Source organism: Monodon monoceros, unplaced genomic scaffold (genome assembly GCF_005190385.1).
Source record: "Monodon monoceros isolate NGI ecotype Baffin Bay Population unplaced genomic scaffold, NGI_Narwhal_1 Super_Scaffold_15, whole genome shotgun sequence".
Taxonomy (NCBI): domain Eukaryota; kingdom Metazoa; phylum Chordata; class Mammalia; order Artiodactyla; family Monodontidae; genus Monodon; species Monodon monoceros.
Window position 1 is genome coordinate 35,636,963 of NW_021703771.1, and position 15,446 is coordinate 35,652,408.

The window sequence follows — 15,446 nt, forward strand, 5'->3', positions numbered from 1 at the left end:
AATGCTGAAATTTCTAATTGTAAGATAAATTTGGAGAGTTCACTCATGTGGTCTCTTAATTTTAGAATCCCAGGTACTCTGATTTCCACAAATACTTTGTAACCAAATGGACAGACAGACAAATAGGAGAATAATCTGAAGCTTCAGGTCCACTGATTTTTAGGAGGCATCCAAACCGAAAGAGCCCCGGACGATATGACCAGCTGGCTGAGTGGCTAGTATGTAAGACAGTAAGCCACCCCTAATAGCTTCCTCACCACAAACAAGGGAGCTAGATGGACGCACTCCGCCTCCGTGCAGCGCTTTCAGTCTATGACTTCATTGCTTATTCCCACAGACAAGTGCCAGGACGCAGTGCAGAATGACTGCGCTTCTGGGGTTGCTCCTCAACACAAAGGAACCAGAAATAAAGCCTCTCATTCTTAAATAACATTTATTATTCTGGCAAAGAAGTCTCTTTCAGGAGAACAAGTCTCACATTTATGTAAAGGTGAATTGGTTATAGTTATAGAAGCAAATTTCACTGAGGTGCTCTATATGAAGTATGCCTGACCATGACTCTGAATTCAGCAATCTAATATTCACAATGTGTTGGCTGCCATGAGCTATTTATCCGAACATGCCTTTTGTTCCCTTTAAAATGTGTGTCTGCGCAGGGTGGGAAAAAGAAACGCCAAGGGCCTGCTAAAAAGGAGAAGCCTAGAAAAGATAAAATTCCCACGGCAGTTCTGTTCAGCTGCAGTCCGCGAGTGCAGGAACAGTGTTCGTGTGGGGAGGCATTACGCCCAGTGGTTTCTCGGTTTTAATGGTGTGGGAGCCCTTGAGGTTTTCCGCAGCGGTCGGAGGCAGTGGGAAATGCCATTTACTGAATCCAGTCGATGTTCAGGCAGCGCGCTATGAATGCAAACATGTCTGACACTTCTTCTATTACTTTGGCCGTGGGCTTCCCAGCCCCGTGGCCCGCCTTGGTGTCCACGTGGATAAGCAGGGGATTGTTCTGCTTCCGACTGCGGCCCACCAGGTACTGAAGGGTGGCAATGAACTTCAGGGAATGAAGCGGGACCACGCGGTCGTCATGGTCCGCAGTGAGGAGAAGCATGGACGGGTACTGGATGTCGTCTGCCTCTGGCAGCTTCACGTTGTGCAGTGGAGAATATCTGAAAGGCAAAGGCACTTTCATGAGGCCGGATATCAAAATGAGAGTTGTGTGTCCACTAGGAATAATCACGGGGACCGGTGGGCACAGTGACTTGCGTCGTCTACCCGCCTACCGTCACCAGCAGTGAGGACTGCAGCCAACTGGTCCATGGGTGACCACTGCAGACTAAGTTACATCACCTCACCGTTTGGGCTGTGACTGGCCAGGGCTATTGGAAGCTGGGGAGCTGTGTCGTTTATTTCGCTCCCACTTTGGAAGCCTGTGTAAGAAAGAAACAGGGCTGTTGAAACAACCCAAAGTATGTGCCTACTGACTGTCTTGAGGTGAATATTTTCATATTCTTCAGACTGACTTTTTCACTGCTACAAAGTGGACTGATTGTCCCTTTGTATTCTACATGAAAAGATTTTGAGGTATAGTTCATTTACAATATTAGTTTCAGGTGATTCAATATTTTTATAGATTATACTCCATTTAAAGTTATTATAAAATATTGGCTCTATTCCCTGTGCTGTACAATATATCCTTGTAGCTTCTTTTTTTTTTTTTTTTTTTTGCGGTACGCGGGCCTCTCACTGCTGTGGCCTCTCCCATTGCGGCGCACAGGCTCAGTGGCCATGGCTCACGGGCCCAGCGGCTCCGCGGCATGTGGGATCTTCCCGGACCGGGGCACGAACCCGTGTCCCCTGCATCGGCAGGCGGACTCTCAACCACTGCACCACCAGGGAAGCCCTGATTGTTCTTTTAAATCACTGATTGTGAATAGAATGGGTGCAAGCCTTTCTTTTGTTGAAGAACTTGAAATCCAGTGTACAGCAGCTTTTTGCCTGTTTTAGTATCTATAAAACCTTTATTCTGAGCTCAGCTTGGCAGTCTTAGGAAGACCACGGGTCCCCTCTGGGCCTAGCTTCCTGTGTGAAACCAGGGAACCTAAGCCGCTGACCCCCTGCTGGCTCACAGTCCAGCAGAAAGAAACTGACTTTGGCCAATGGTGAGAAAGTTAGTGGAGGAGACACCTTCTGAAGCACAAGATAAGTTTCCAGTTAACAAAAAGGTTTTTAAGAACATAAGGACAATCAAATTAAACAGCGATTGATAATAGTTAAGTGAAAGACATCTCTGGATACTTTTTCTTTACGTTTTAGTCCATATGGGTGTCATGTTTTCCAAAGTGTTCAGTATTAATGAATTAAACTATTTTAGTAGAGTTTTATTTTGGAGGGTAAATAGGCAAAAATAGTAAAATTTCTACTCAGTTAACCAAGCTAAGACTAAAACCTTCTGGGGTTTAGTCTCCTAATAGATAAGATGGGGGTACCAATGGGTCTGTTTTCTGCTCTCATTGCAGAGTATTTCTGGATCAACCCCAGTCCTCCAGATAAGGGTTAGTTCTATGGGAAAACATGTCTGGAAACTCTCCCTACTAATAATGCCTCTCCCCACCTCAAGATTCACGTGCCGCATTTATACATTCAAGACTGAGAAGTTCTGTAGAAAAAAAGTCTGTTAGGCTTTATTTTTCCCAGCCATTCACAAACTTGGAAATTTAAATTTTGGGGGGCGTGGGGGGACCCCTTCAATATATTGGATTGAGCTCTCAGTTCACTGGGAGTAGCAAGTAAGAGGAAAATACAGCTCTGTGGGTGCTAGGTTAAAAAATTAAAGTCTGAAATAGGAATATCACAGACATCTTGAGAGAAAAAATATTTAGAACTCTTTTTTTGCTTTCAAATTAATTTTAGAAGTATCAGGTTCCAGCAAATATTTTGTTGCCTTCAATATACAATTAACTCAGTATTTTCAACTGAGTTTAAATGGGACTTATCCCTCCCTAAGTGCATATTTTCTTAAAGGTAATTGGAACTATGGCTTCTTCAAATATTCAGCTTTCACCAGGATGTGTCAGTGAGGCTACCTGTGTATTTTAAAAGCTAAACTTTCCCCCTCCTACAGAACAGAATTGAGTAGTTTAAAAGTATTTAATTAAAAAAATTCAAGTCATTTTAGCTGAATTTCTAAGTGGAGAGCTAACCATACAAAGCACATCAAATGAAGGAAAAAAACCTGACCTGAGAAATTACTGTATCAAAATTTATAACTGACTGAGGAGACTGGGGAGAGGGGACATAGGCTGCTGGTGCTATTCCAAGAGTAATTCCTAAATACTGCTGGTAAAAATCCAAAAACCCCTACATGTGGGAAGCAAAGAGAGTGAAGAGCCAAAAAAGAATGTAGCTTGCAGTCTGGAGAATCTAAATGTTTGCCATTTTCTCACTGTTTTCGCCAAAGTGTTGAGGGATACGAATATTTCAGTAATGCAACTTGTAGTTTCAAATATATGTGGTAATACTGAGAGCACAAAAAAAGTTTAACTGTTCTTGCATATATTCCTTTTCATTTCCTTATTTTTTTTTTTTTTTTTTTTGCGGTACGTGGGCCTCTCACTGTTGTGGCCTCTCCCGTTGCGGAGCACAGGCTCCGGACGCGCAGGCTCAGCGGCCATGGCTCACGGGCCCAGCCGCTCCGCGGCATGTGGGATCTTCCCGGACCGGGGCACGAACCCGTGTCCCCTGCATCGGCAGGCGGACTCTCAACCACTGTGCCACCAGGGAAGCCCTTTATTTCTTAATTTAGAAAAAGAAATCCCATATATATGTAAGTTATAATGACTTTTTTAAAAAAATTATTTTTTAATTGCTGCATTAACAAATTACCACAAATTTAGCAGCTTTTAAAAACAACATGGATTTCTTATCTCACAGTTCTATAAGTCAGAAGTCTAGCTTGGCTCAACTGGGTTCTCTGGCTCTCTCAAGGCTGAAATCAAAGTGTTGGCTAGCTGGGTACTTATCAAGAAGTTCTAGAAAAAAATCTACTTCCAGACTCATTCCAGCTGTTGGCAGAATGCATTCAGTTCCATGTGGCTGTAGGACTGAGGTCCTTGTTTCTTTGATGGCTGTTGGTTGGCGTTGATCTCAGGTCGAACAGCCCCCCTTCCTTCAGTTTCAAAGCCAGCAATGGTGGCTTTAGTCCTCCTGTCCTCCTCATGCGTCCAATCTCTCTCATCTCCCTTTCTGCTGCATCCCCAACTCCCACCAGAGAAAACGCTCTGCCTTTCAGGGTTTGTCATTAGATTGGGCCCACTCGATAATCCAGGATAATCTCCTTATCCTGGTCAGCTGATCAGTAACCTTAATTTAATCCGCAAAGTCCCTTCACAGAAGTACCTAGATTAGTGGTTGACTGAAGAACCAGGGGACAGGAATCCTGGAGGACCACCTTTAAAATTTTGCCCATCCCATCTTTGTAGTTTGTTGTTTTTGTTAAAGACCAGATCAAAACCAGGAAGACAGGTATTCCCACCACTTGCCCTACTTTTGCAGTAAATTACACGCAAATATGAGATATTGAAGGGCATGGAGTCAAACGTTTTTCCTTTTGACTATGTTCAGTATTCTGGTATCAAATTGTTAGCAACACAAATATGTCATATGAATTAAAACCTTACTTGATGAGCCATTCAAAGTGTTGTTTGTTGTCTGAGCACCCATAATCAGTGGTCCAGGCGTGACCAATAGTGTATTTATGGAACTTCAGCATGTCCATTACTCCAACTTGGGCAATAACACAACCAAAGAGGTCAGGACGCTGATTTGCACATGCAGCTAAAAATCAAGATAGAAAAGGGAGGTGGTCCATCATTAAACATCTATGTAATAAGCAAAACCAAAACAGAACAACACAACACTTAAATGCTTTCAGAACCCTGGTTGTCTTTTTTCCAAGAGCACAGAAAGAAACCATCAGAAATCACTTGCCCAACAGCCCACAAGCTTTTCCCCCTCCTTCCAACATATCAGAGGGGTGGGTATTGTCATCAGTAGTAGAGATTTACTCCTCAAACTGAATCTCAATGGGAGAACATATGAAAACCTCTAGGGCTTTCTGTAAAACCTGTGTCCCCTCCTCCCATCCCCAGCTGCTTTCACAGGTAATGCAGGAGGTTAACGAACTTGTTCAGGATCTGAAAACTAGCCTGTGATATCGTGACACAATAAGAAATACCTGTTTATTCTTTGTCCCCAGTTCCTAGAACAGAGCTCCTAAAACTCTTGGAATTTCCTGAGTGACAGGGTGAGAGGAGTGTCTCTCATAATTCATAACTAACCCCTTTCAACCATCTCTGAGTCCATGCTAATGAGATGGGTCTTGGTGGGTCCCCAGATAGCTTCAGGATGGGGGCTGGCTGCCCAAGGAACCAACCATGTGATTAGAGGATTGGATCTTCTGGTCCCACCCCTGACCTCTGGGCAGAGGAGAGGGGGTGGAGATCAAGTTAGTGATTAACGGCTACTGATTTAATCAATCTTGCCTGCATAATAGAACTTCCATAAAATCCACCAAACAATGAAATTTGAAGCTTCTAGGGTGGTGAACACAGGGAGGTGCTGGGATGGTGGTGCGCTAACAGGGAGTATGGAGGCTCTGCATGCACCGCCCATACCTTATCCTATACATCTCTTCCATCTGACTGTTGCCGAGTTCTATCCCTTATAACAAACTGGTAAACGTAAGGAAAGAGGAGGGGGACATGGGAACCCCCAATTTATAGCTGTGAGTCAGAAGTACGGGAGGTCCAGAACTTGTGATTGGTGTCTGCAGTGAGGGACTGAGCCCTCACCCTTTTGGGTCTGTGCTAACTCTGGGTAGTGTCAGAACTGAACTGAATTGTAAGACACCCAGTTGGTGTATGGAGAGTTGGAGAATTGGTTGGCGTGGTATGACCCCCTTCCCACATTTGGCATCAGAAATGTTGTGAGCAGAAATGGCTCATACAGCCCAAAGCAGAATAGCGCCTAAAACCCAGCTCAGAGCTCTGATGTTGACACACCTCCTTGTCCTGTTGTAAGAATACTCTTCTCTGTACACTTAAAAACTTATTTTTTGGAAAATTCAATAAATGTTTATTGAACACCTGCCATGTGCCTGGCACTACGCCTGGGGACATGTCAGTGAATAATTTAGTGGGAAAGATAAAGAAGTGAACAGGCAATTATAGTGTGGCAATCACTACTGCTGAGAAAATACGGGTACTATGGAAGTAGGGCGTAGGCCAGAGTACGGAAGTTGGGGAGGCTTTGGGAGGAAGTAAGATCAAAGCTGGCACGACTAGGAGTTAGTCAAGGGATGTGAACTTTTGCTGCCTCTGACAAAAAACTGTTCCCACCCCAGTTCTGATTTCAGTGCTTATTCATGATACTGAAACCTGAGTCCTACCCCTGCAGATCCTTTTCTCCCACTCAGAGGTGGGAGGCGCAGGAATCTGGAAACTGTTCTTTTTAATAAGCATCTCAGCATCCTGATGGAGGAACTCCATCTCTGAAGGTCCCTTAAAGGACCTAGTTTGTTAAAAGGCATAAATGAATTCCTGAATATAAAACTCCAAAAATAAAATGGAGTTTTATTGGATGAACCAGTAAGTTACAACACAATTCTCCCACTACTGAAATCAGATGGTATTTTCAACGTCCTTTCCCATTAAAAATTTTAGATCCACCCTTAGTTCTTCTTTTCTTAACACTTCATATTTAATTCATATGCAAATTCTTGGCTCAAATTCAAAATATGCCCAGAATCAGACCACTTCTCACTACTTCCATCGCCACACCCAGGTCCAAGCCACCATTTTCTCTCCCTGGGACAGAAGCCACCTACCTGGGCTCCTGCTTTTCTGCCCTTGCCTCCCCTTCTGTCTACCCTAACACAGGAACGGGATCAACGCGTGATTCCGATTTAAAAAAAACATGTCAAATCATGACACTCCTATGCTCAAAACTCCCCCAAAGACTTCTCATTTCACAGAGTAAACCATGCTCTCTGCACGGGCCACGAGGACCTGCCTGCTCTGGCCTCCCGCCACCCCTAACCTCTGCCATCTCTCTCCGCTGCTCTCTGTGCCCAGCCACAGACATGGGCCTCCGGGGCCCATTGCTGGCCTCGGGCATATCGTCTGCCTCCTCTGACTGGAACAAAAGCTCCAAGAAGGCAGAGCTGTTGTCTCTTTCGTTTGCTGACATATGCCCAGTATCTGGAAAAATGCCCAGCACTTCTTGGTGCTCTATAAATATGTGTCGAGTGAACAAATCAAATTTGTAGTTATTCGGCATTTAAGAATATTATCCATCTCCTTTCTCAATTTCTTTCCACAAGCCACACGACTTGTGGGATCTTAGTTCCCCGACCAGAGCAGGGATGGAACCCAGGCCCCTGGCAGTGGAAGTGCAGAGTCCTAACCACTGGACCGCCAGGTTAGTCCCTCCATTTCTTTCTTCTTTTTTTAAATTGAAGTATACCTGACTTAAAACATATTAGTCTCAGGTGCAAATCAGTGATTCGGTATTTTTATACATCACAAAGTGATCACCATGATAAGTCTATTTACCATCTGTCATCACACAAAATTATTAAATATTATTGACTATATTCCCTATGTTATCTGTACATTATATCTCTGTGATATATATATATATATTATATATATATATATATTTTTTTGTGTGTGTGTGTGGTACGCAGGCCTCTCACTGCTGTGGCCTCTCCCGTTGCAGAGCACAGGCTCTGGACACACAGGCTCAGCGGCCATGGCTCAAGGGCCTAGCAGCTCCGTGGCATGTGGGATCTTCCCAGACCGGGGCACGAACCCGTGTCCCCTGCATCGGCAGGCGGACTCTCAACCACTGCGCCACCAGGGAAGCCCTGTGATATTTTTATAACAAAGTTTGGACCTCTCAATCACCCTCATCTGTTTCACTCATCTCCCCACCCCACTCCCCTCTGGCAACCACTAGTTTGTTTTCTGTATCTATGAGTCTGTTTATTTTATGTTTGTTCAATTGTTTTGTTTCTTAGATTCCTCATATAAGTGAAATCATATGGTATCTGTCTTTCTCTGTCTGACTTACTTCACTTAGCAAAACACCCTCTAGGTCCATTCGTGTTCTTGCAAATGGCAAGATTTCATTCTTTTTTTATATGGCTGAGTAATATTCTACTGTATGTATTATTATACACCTCCTTTATCCATTAATTTATCAATGGACACTTAGGTTGCTTTCATATCTTAGCAACTGTGAATAATGCTGCAGTGAACATAGGGGTACATACCTTTTTGAATTAGTGGTTTTGATTTCTTTGGGAAAAAACTCAGAAGTTGAATTGATGAATCATACAGTAGTTCTATTTTTAACTTTTAAGGAAACTTCATACTGCTTTCCATAGTGGCTGTAACCAATTTATATTCCCACCAGTGCATGAGGGTTCCCTTTCATCTGCATCCTTGTCAACACTTGTTATTTGATGTCCTTTTGATACTAGTCATACTGACAGGTGTGAGGTGGTACCATTGTGGTTTTGATTTGCATTTCCTTGATGATTAGTGATGTTCAGCATATTTTCATGTGTCTATTGGCCTATGTGTATGTCCCCTCTGGAAAAATGTCTATTCAGGTCCTCTGCTCATTTTTCTTTTTTGGGGGGGGTATGTGGGCCTCTCACTGTTGTGGCCTCTCCCGTTGCAGAGCACAGGCTCCGGACGCGCAGGCTCAACGGCCATGGCTCACGGGCCCAGCCGCTCCATGGCATGTGGGATCCTCCCGGACCAGGGCACGAACCCGTGTCCCCTGCAATGGCAGGCGGACTCTCAACCACTGCGCCACCAGCGAAGCCCTCATTTTTTAATTGAGTTTGTTTTTGATGTTGAGTTGTATGGGTTCTTTGGATACTTTGGACATTAACCTCTTATCAGATAGATTGTTTGTAAATACCTTCTCACATTCAGTAGGTTGTCTTTTTAATTTTGTTGATAGTTTTCTTCACTGTGCAGAAGCTTTTTAGGTTGTTATAGTCCCATTTGTTTTTTGCTTTTGTTTCCCTTGCCTGAGGAGACATACCCAAAAGAAGTTTGTGAAGACCAATGTCAAAGAGTGTACTGTGTTTTCTTAGGGTTTTATGGTTTCAGTTCTTACAGTTAAATATTTTTTTGAGTTTATTTTCACATATGATGTGAGAAAGCAGTACAGTTTGACTCTTTTGCATGGAGCTGTCCAGGTTTCCCAACACCATTTACTGAAGAGGCTGTATTTTCCCCACTGTATATTCTTCCTTCCTCTGTTTTAGACTGACCATGTATGTGTGGGTTTATTTTTGGGTTCTCTATTCTGTTGCATTGATCTATATGTCTGTTTTTGTGCCAGTATCATACTATTTCGGTCACTAGAGTTTGTAGTATAGTTTGAAATCAATGAGCATGATACCTCCAGCTTTGTTCTTCTTTCTCAAGACCGTTTTGGCTATTTGGGGTCTTTTGTGTTTCCAAATAAATTTTAGAATTATTTGTTCTAGTTCTGTGAAAAATGCCATTGGTATTTTGATAGGGACTGCACTGAATCTTGTACATTGCCTTGGGTAGTAGGGTGATTTTAACAATATTAATTCTTCAAATCCATGAGCATGGCACATCTTTTAATTTGTGTCATCTTCAATTTCATCAGTGTCTTACAGTTTCCAGTGTACAGGTCTTCCACCTCCTTGGTGAGATTTATTCCTAGGTTATTTTATTCTTTTTGATACAATTTTAAATGGGATTGTTTTCTTAATTTTTCCTTCTGATAGTTTAAGGTACAGAAGTCCAGATTTCTGTATATTAATTTTGTATGCTGCAACTTTACTGAATTCATTTATTCGTTCTTTGGTGGCATCTTTAGGATTTTCTATACATAGTATGTCATCTGCAAACAGTGGCAGTTTTACTTCTTTTCCAATTTGAATTCCTTTTATTTCTTTTTCTTGTCTGATTGCTGGGGCTAAGACTCCCAATACAATGTTAATAGAAGTGGTGACAGTGAGCATCCTTGTCTTGTTCCTCACCTTAGAGGAAATGCTTTTGGCTTTTCACTGTTGAGTATGATGTTAGTGGTGGGCTTGTCATACATGGCCTTTATTATGTTGAGGTATGTCCCTCTATACCCACTTTGCTAGGAGTTTTTAATCACAAATGGATGTTGAATTTTGTCAAAAGCTTTTTCCACATCTATTGATATGACCATATGGTTTTTATTCTTCAATTTGTTAATGTGGCTTATCACACTGATTGATTTACAGATATTGAACCATCCTTATATCCCTGGGATAAATCCTACTTGATTGTAGTGTATGATCCTTTTAATGTGTTGTTGAATTTGGTTTGCTAATACTTTGAAGATTTTTACATCTGTGTTCACCAGTGATAATGGCCTGTAATTTCCTTTTTTTGTGATGTCTTTGTCTGGTTTTTGTATCAGGGTGATGCTGCTGGCCTTGTAAAGTGAGTTCAAATGTGCTCCTTTCTCTTCAGTTTTCCAGAAGAGTTTGAGAAGATATGTGTTAGCTCTTCTCTAAATGTTCCGTAGAATTCATCTGTGAAGACATCTGGTCCTGGACTTTTCGTTTGCTGGGAGTTTTTTTTTTTTTTTTTTTTTTTTTTTGTTTGTTTTTTTTTTTTTTTTTTTTTTTTTTTAATATTACTGATTCAACTTCATTACTGGTAATTGGTCTGTTCATACATTCTATTTCTGCCTGATTCAGTCTTGGGAGATTGTAAGTTTCTAGGAATTTATCCATTTCTTCTAGATTGTCCACTTTATTGTGTATAATTAGTCACAGTAATCTCGTATGATCCTTTGCATTTTTGTGGTGTTTGATGTAACTTCTTCTTTTTCATTTCTGATTTTCTTTGGGCCCTCTCTCTGTTTTTCTTGATGAGTCTGGTAAAAGGTTTATCTTTTTATCTTCTCAAACAACCAGCTCTTAGTTTTATCGATCTTTTCTATTGTTTTTTAGTCTCTATTATTGCTCTGATCTTTATTATTTTAATTACTTTAGGTGTTAGGTTAGATTGAGATTTTTCTTGTTTCCTGAGGCAGGCTTATAATGCTATAAACGTCCCTCTTAGAACTCCTTTGGCTGCATCCCATTGATTTTGGATCATTTTTTCCATTTTCATTTGTCTCCAGGTATTTTTAAATTTCCTCTTTAACAGTGACCCCCCCCCACCCCGTTGTTTAGTAGCATATTGTTTAGCCTCCATGTGTTTGTTTTTTTGCAGTTTTTTTCTTGTAGTTGGTGTCTAATCTCATATTGTTGTGGTTGGAAAAGATGCTTGATGTGATTTTAATCTTCTTAAATTTAGTCAGACGTGTTTTGTGGCTTAGCATGATCCTGGAGACTGTTCCATGTGCACCTGAAAAGGATGTGTATTCTGCTGCTTTTGGGTGGAATGTTCTTAAAGTCCATCTGATCTAATGTGTCATTTAAAGCCAGTATTTCCTTAATGATTTTCTGTCTGGAATATCTATCCACTAATGTAAGTAGAGTATTAAAGTTCCCTGTTATTGTTTTACTCTCGACTTCTCCCTTATGTCTGTCAATATTTGCCGTGTACATTTAGGTGCTCCTATGTTGGGTGCATAAATAACTTTAAAAATTTTATTTTATATTATAGTTGATTTACAGTGTTAGTCCCAGGTGTACAGCAAAGTGATTCATTTATACATATATCCATTCTCTTTCAGATTCTTTTCCCATATAAGTTATTACAGAATATGAGTAGAGTTTCCTGTGCTATACATTAGGTCCTTGTTGATTATCTATTTTATATATAGTAGTGTGTATTTGTTAATCCCAAACTTCTAATTTATCCCTGCCACCACACACCTTTCCCCTCTGGTAACCATAAGTTTGATTTTGAGATCTGTGAATCTGCTTCTGTTTTGTAAACAAGTTCATTTGTATCATTTTTTGGGGGTTCCACATATGAGTGATATCATATTGATATTTGTCTGTCTGACTTACTGCACTGACAATCTGTAGGTCCATCCATGTTGCTGCAAATGGCATTATTTCATTCTTTTTTATGGATGAGTAATATTCCATTGTATATATGTACCACATCGTCTTTATCCATTCCTCTGTGGATGGACAACTAGGTTGCTTCTGTGTTTTGGCTATTGTAAGTAGTGCCACAGTGAACACTGGGGTGCATGTATCTCTTCGAATTATGGTTCTCTCCAGACATATGCCCAGGAGTGTAATTGCTGGATCATATCATAGTTCTATTTTAGTTTTTTAAGGAACCTCCATACTGATCTCCATGGTGGTTGTACAATTTATATTCCCACCAACAGTGTAGGAGGGTTCCCTTTTCTCCTGGGTGCATAAATATTTATGAATGTTATATCCTCTTCTTGTATTGACCCCTTTATCATATGTAATGCTCTTCTTTGTCTTTTGTTACAAACTTTGTCTAAATCTATTTTGTCTGAGTATTGCTACCCCAGCTTCCTTTTTGTTTCCATTTGCATAGAATATCTTTTTCCATCCCCTTACTTTCAGTCTGTGTCTGTCTTTGGATCTGAAGTGAGTCTCTTGTAGGCAGCATATAGTTGGGTCTTATTTTATTATCCATTCAGCCATTCTATCTTTTGCTTGGACCATTTGGTCCATTTATGTTTAAATTAATTGTTGATAGGTATGTACTTACTGCCATTTAAAAAACTGTTTTATGTAGTTTTTGTAGTTCTTTTTTGCTCTCTTCCCTTGTGATGTAATGACTATATTTAGTGTTATGTTTGGATTACTTTCTCATTTTTGCTTGTGTATCTACTATTGATTTTTGGTTTTGGTTATCAGGAGGCTCATACATAACCACCTATATATCTTTGCGATTAAGATGATGATCTCTTAAGTTTGAACGCTTTCTAATAATCTTGCATTTATATTCCCCCTGCCATATTTAATGTTTTGATGTCATATCTTAAAACTTTTTGTTTTGTGTATCAACTTAACTACTGTTGTGAATATAGATGATTTTACTACTTTGTCTTTTAAACTTCTTACTGACTTTGTAAGTAGCTGATCTACTATCTTTAGGTTTACCTTTACTAATGAGTTTTTTTTCCTTTCGTAATTTTCATATTTCTAGTTGTGGTCTTTTTTTTTCCACTTAGAGAAGGCCTTTTAACATTGCTTCTGGAGCCAGGGGAGTTCCCTTATAAGTAACTAGTTGCTTTTCTCTTGCTCCTTCTAAGAGTCTCTGTGTCTGGGTGTGGACCTCTTTGGGTTCATCTTATTTGGGACTCTCTGTGTTTCCTCAACCTAGATGTTTGTTTCCTTTCCCAGGTTAGTGAAGTTTTCAGCTGTTTATTCAGATAAGTTCTCTGCCCCTCTCTCTGTTCTCCTTCTTGGTCCCCTAAAATGTGAATATTAGTTTGCTTGATGTTGTCTCAGAGGTCTCTTAAGCTATCCTTATTTTTTAGAATTGTTTTTTCTGTTCAGCTTGGATGATTTTCACTATTCTGTTTTCCAGGTCTCTGATCCATTCCTCTGTATCATCTAATCTATTGTTGATTCCTACTAGTACATTTCTTATTTCAGTTATTGTATTCTTCACCTCTTTTTGGCTCTTCTTTATATTTTCTAACTTTCTGTTAAATGTCTCATTGTCTTCATCTATTCTTCTGAGTTTGTTGAGCATCTTTGTAATCATTACCTGAACTCTTTATTGGATAAGATTACTTATCTCCACTTTGCTTAGTTCTTTTTCTGGGGTTTTATCTTGCTCCTTAGTTTAAGAACATAGTTCTGTCTTCTAATTTTGCCTAATTCTCTGTGTTTATTTCTGTGTATTAGGTAGGTTGGTTATGTTTTCTGAGCTTGGATAAGTATCCTTAATATAGGTGATATCCTGTAGGGCCCAGCAGCAGACTTCCCTCTGGTGACAAGAGTTTACATGCTCTAGGGGTGCCTCCTATGTAGGCTGCACGGGCCCTTCTGTTGTGGCAGGGCCAACTACTTTGGGCATGCTGATAGGCAAGGTCTGATCTCTGCATGACCAGAGCTGGTGCCAGTCTGCTGGTGGTGGAGTGCTAACAGCCAGAGAGAGGATCCAGAATGGTGCTTGTCAGCACCAGTGTCCCTGTGGTAGAAAGAGTTCCCCAAAATGTCTGCCACCAGCACCTGTGTCCCCAGTAGGAGTCCCAGTTGCCTCCTGCCCCTCTGGGAGGCTCTTCAAGGTTAGCAAGGGAATCTGACCAGGCTCCTTTCAAATGACTGCCTCTGTGCCAGGACTCAGAGCATGTGAGATTTTGTGTGCACCCTTTGAGAGTGGAGTCTCTGTTTCCCACAGCCCTCTGGCTCTCATCAAAGTAAGCCCCGCTGGCCTTCAGAGCCAGAATGTTCTAGGGGCTCATTTTCCTGGTGTAGGACCTCTGGACTGGGGAGCCTGATGTGGGTCTCAAACCCCTCTCTCCTTGGGAAGGAACTCAGCAATTGTGATTATCCTCCCATTTGTGGTTTGCCTGCCCGAGGTTGTGGGTCTTGACTATACTGTGCATCTGTCCCTCCTTACCCATCTCATTGTGGTTCCTTTTTTATATCTTTGGTTGTGGAAAATCTTTTCTATTAGTCTTCAGGTTGTTCTCATACATAGCTGTTCTGTAAATAGTTGTAATTTGGGTGTGCCCGTGGAAGGAAGTGAGCTCAGGGTTTTTCCTACTTTGCCATCTCGGCCACATCTCTACCCTTTCCAAATTTAAACAAATTATTTGGACATATATATATTTTACCTCCCTGGGAAAATGTTTTTTCCAAGACTATATTCCATTGGGGTAAAGAAGTAATAAGGACAGGAATTCAGGTTTTGACATAAGTCAGTAAATTTCAAAGACAAGGAAACGGAGTGAATGTGACAAGATCCCCTGACAACAGTGGACTGAAAGCTAAAAATGGTCACATGTGCTTTTTAGGTTGAGTCTATTTGTGCTCTTCTCCATTTGTACAATGGCCCCTCGTATCCTAATGACACTGGATGTAGGACCCAGCAAGCAAAGTTCAGGACCACTATAAATGTTCATTACAATGTTAAGTACTGTTGAGAGACGAAAAGAAAAGTAAAAATTCATTAACTACCAAAAATGAGGAAAATCCACTTAGAGGCAGTGCCACATAGAGATTAAAAGAGCAGAATCTAAAGCCACGGTGCTAAGCATCAACCCCAGCACTACCATCGCACTAGCAAGCTACTCAACCTCTCAGTGCCCCAGTGTCCTCCTCTGTAAAATGGGGATAATACCTGCCCCCAACTCCCAGGCCATGTGCATGTCAAGGGCTCAGCACTGAGCCTGGCAAGGTGCTCAGCAAGGGTGAACTATTTCATGACGATGAAGCTGTGGATCCATCTTTGCATGTACCTCAT

The 15,446-nt window shown here is 41.2% G+C and overlaps 1 protein-coding gene across 2 annotated transcripts in view; it reads right to left on the reverse strand.

Annotated features, from left to right (window-relative positions):
• Positions 1–417: 417 nt before the first annotated feature.
• The window catches only part of PREP (prolyl endopeptidase), a 136,681-nt gene continuing 121,652 nt past the window's right edge, over positions 418–15,446 (reverse strand). Inside the window, exons 14-15 of one of the 2 annotated variants that reach the window (XM_029223820.1) lie at positions 4,668–4,824; positions 418–1,157 (exon numbers count right to left, since the gene is read on the reverse strand). In XM_029223820.1, coding sequence (XP_029079653.1) covers positions 863–1,157; positions 4,668–4,824 — 452 coding nt within the window. In that variant the 3' untranslated portion in view covers positions 418–862. The remainder of the gene's footprint in view (positions 1,158–4,667; positions 4,825–15,446) is intronic. The other variant, XM_029223821.1, reaches the window with a different exon arrangement.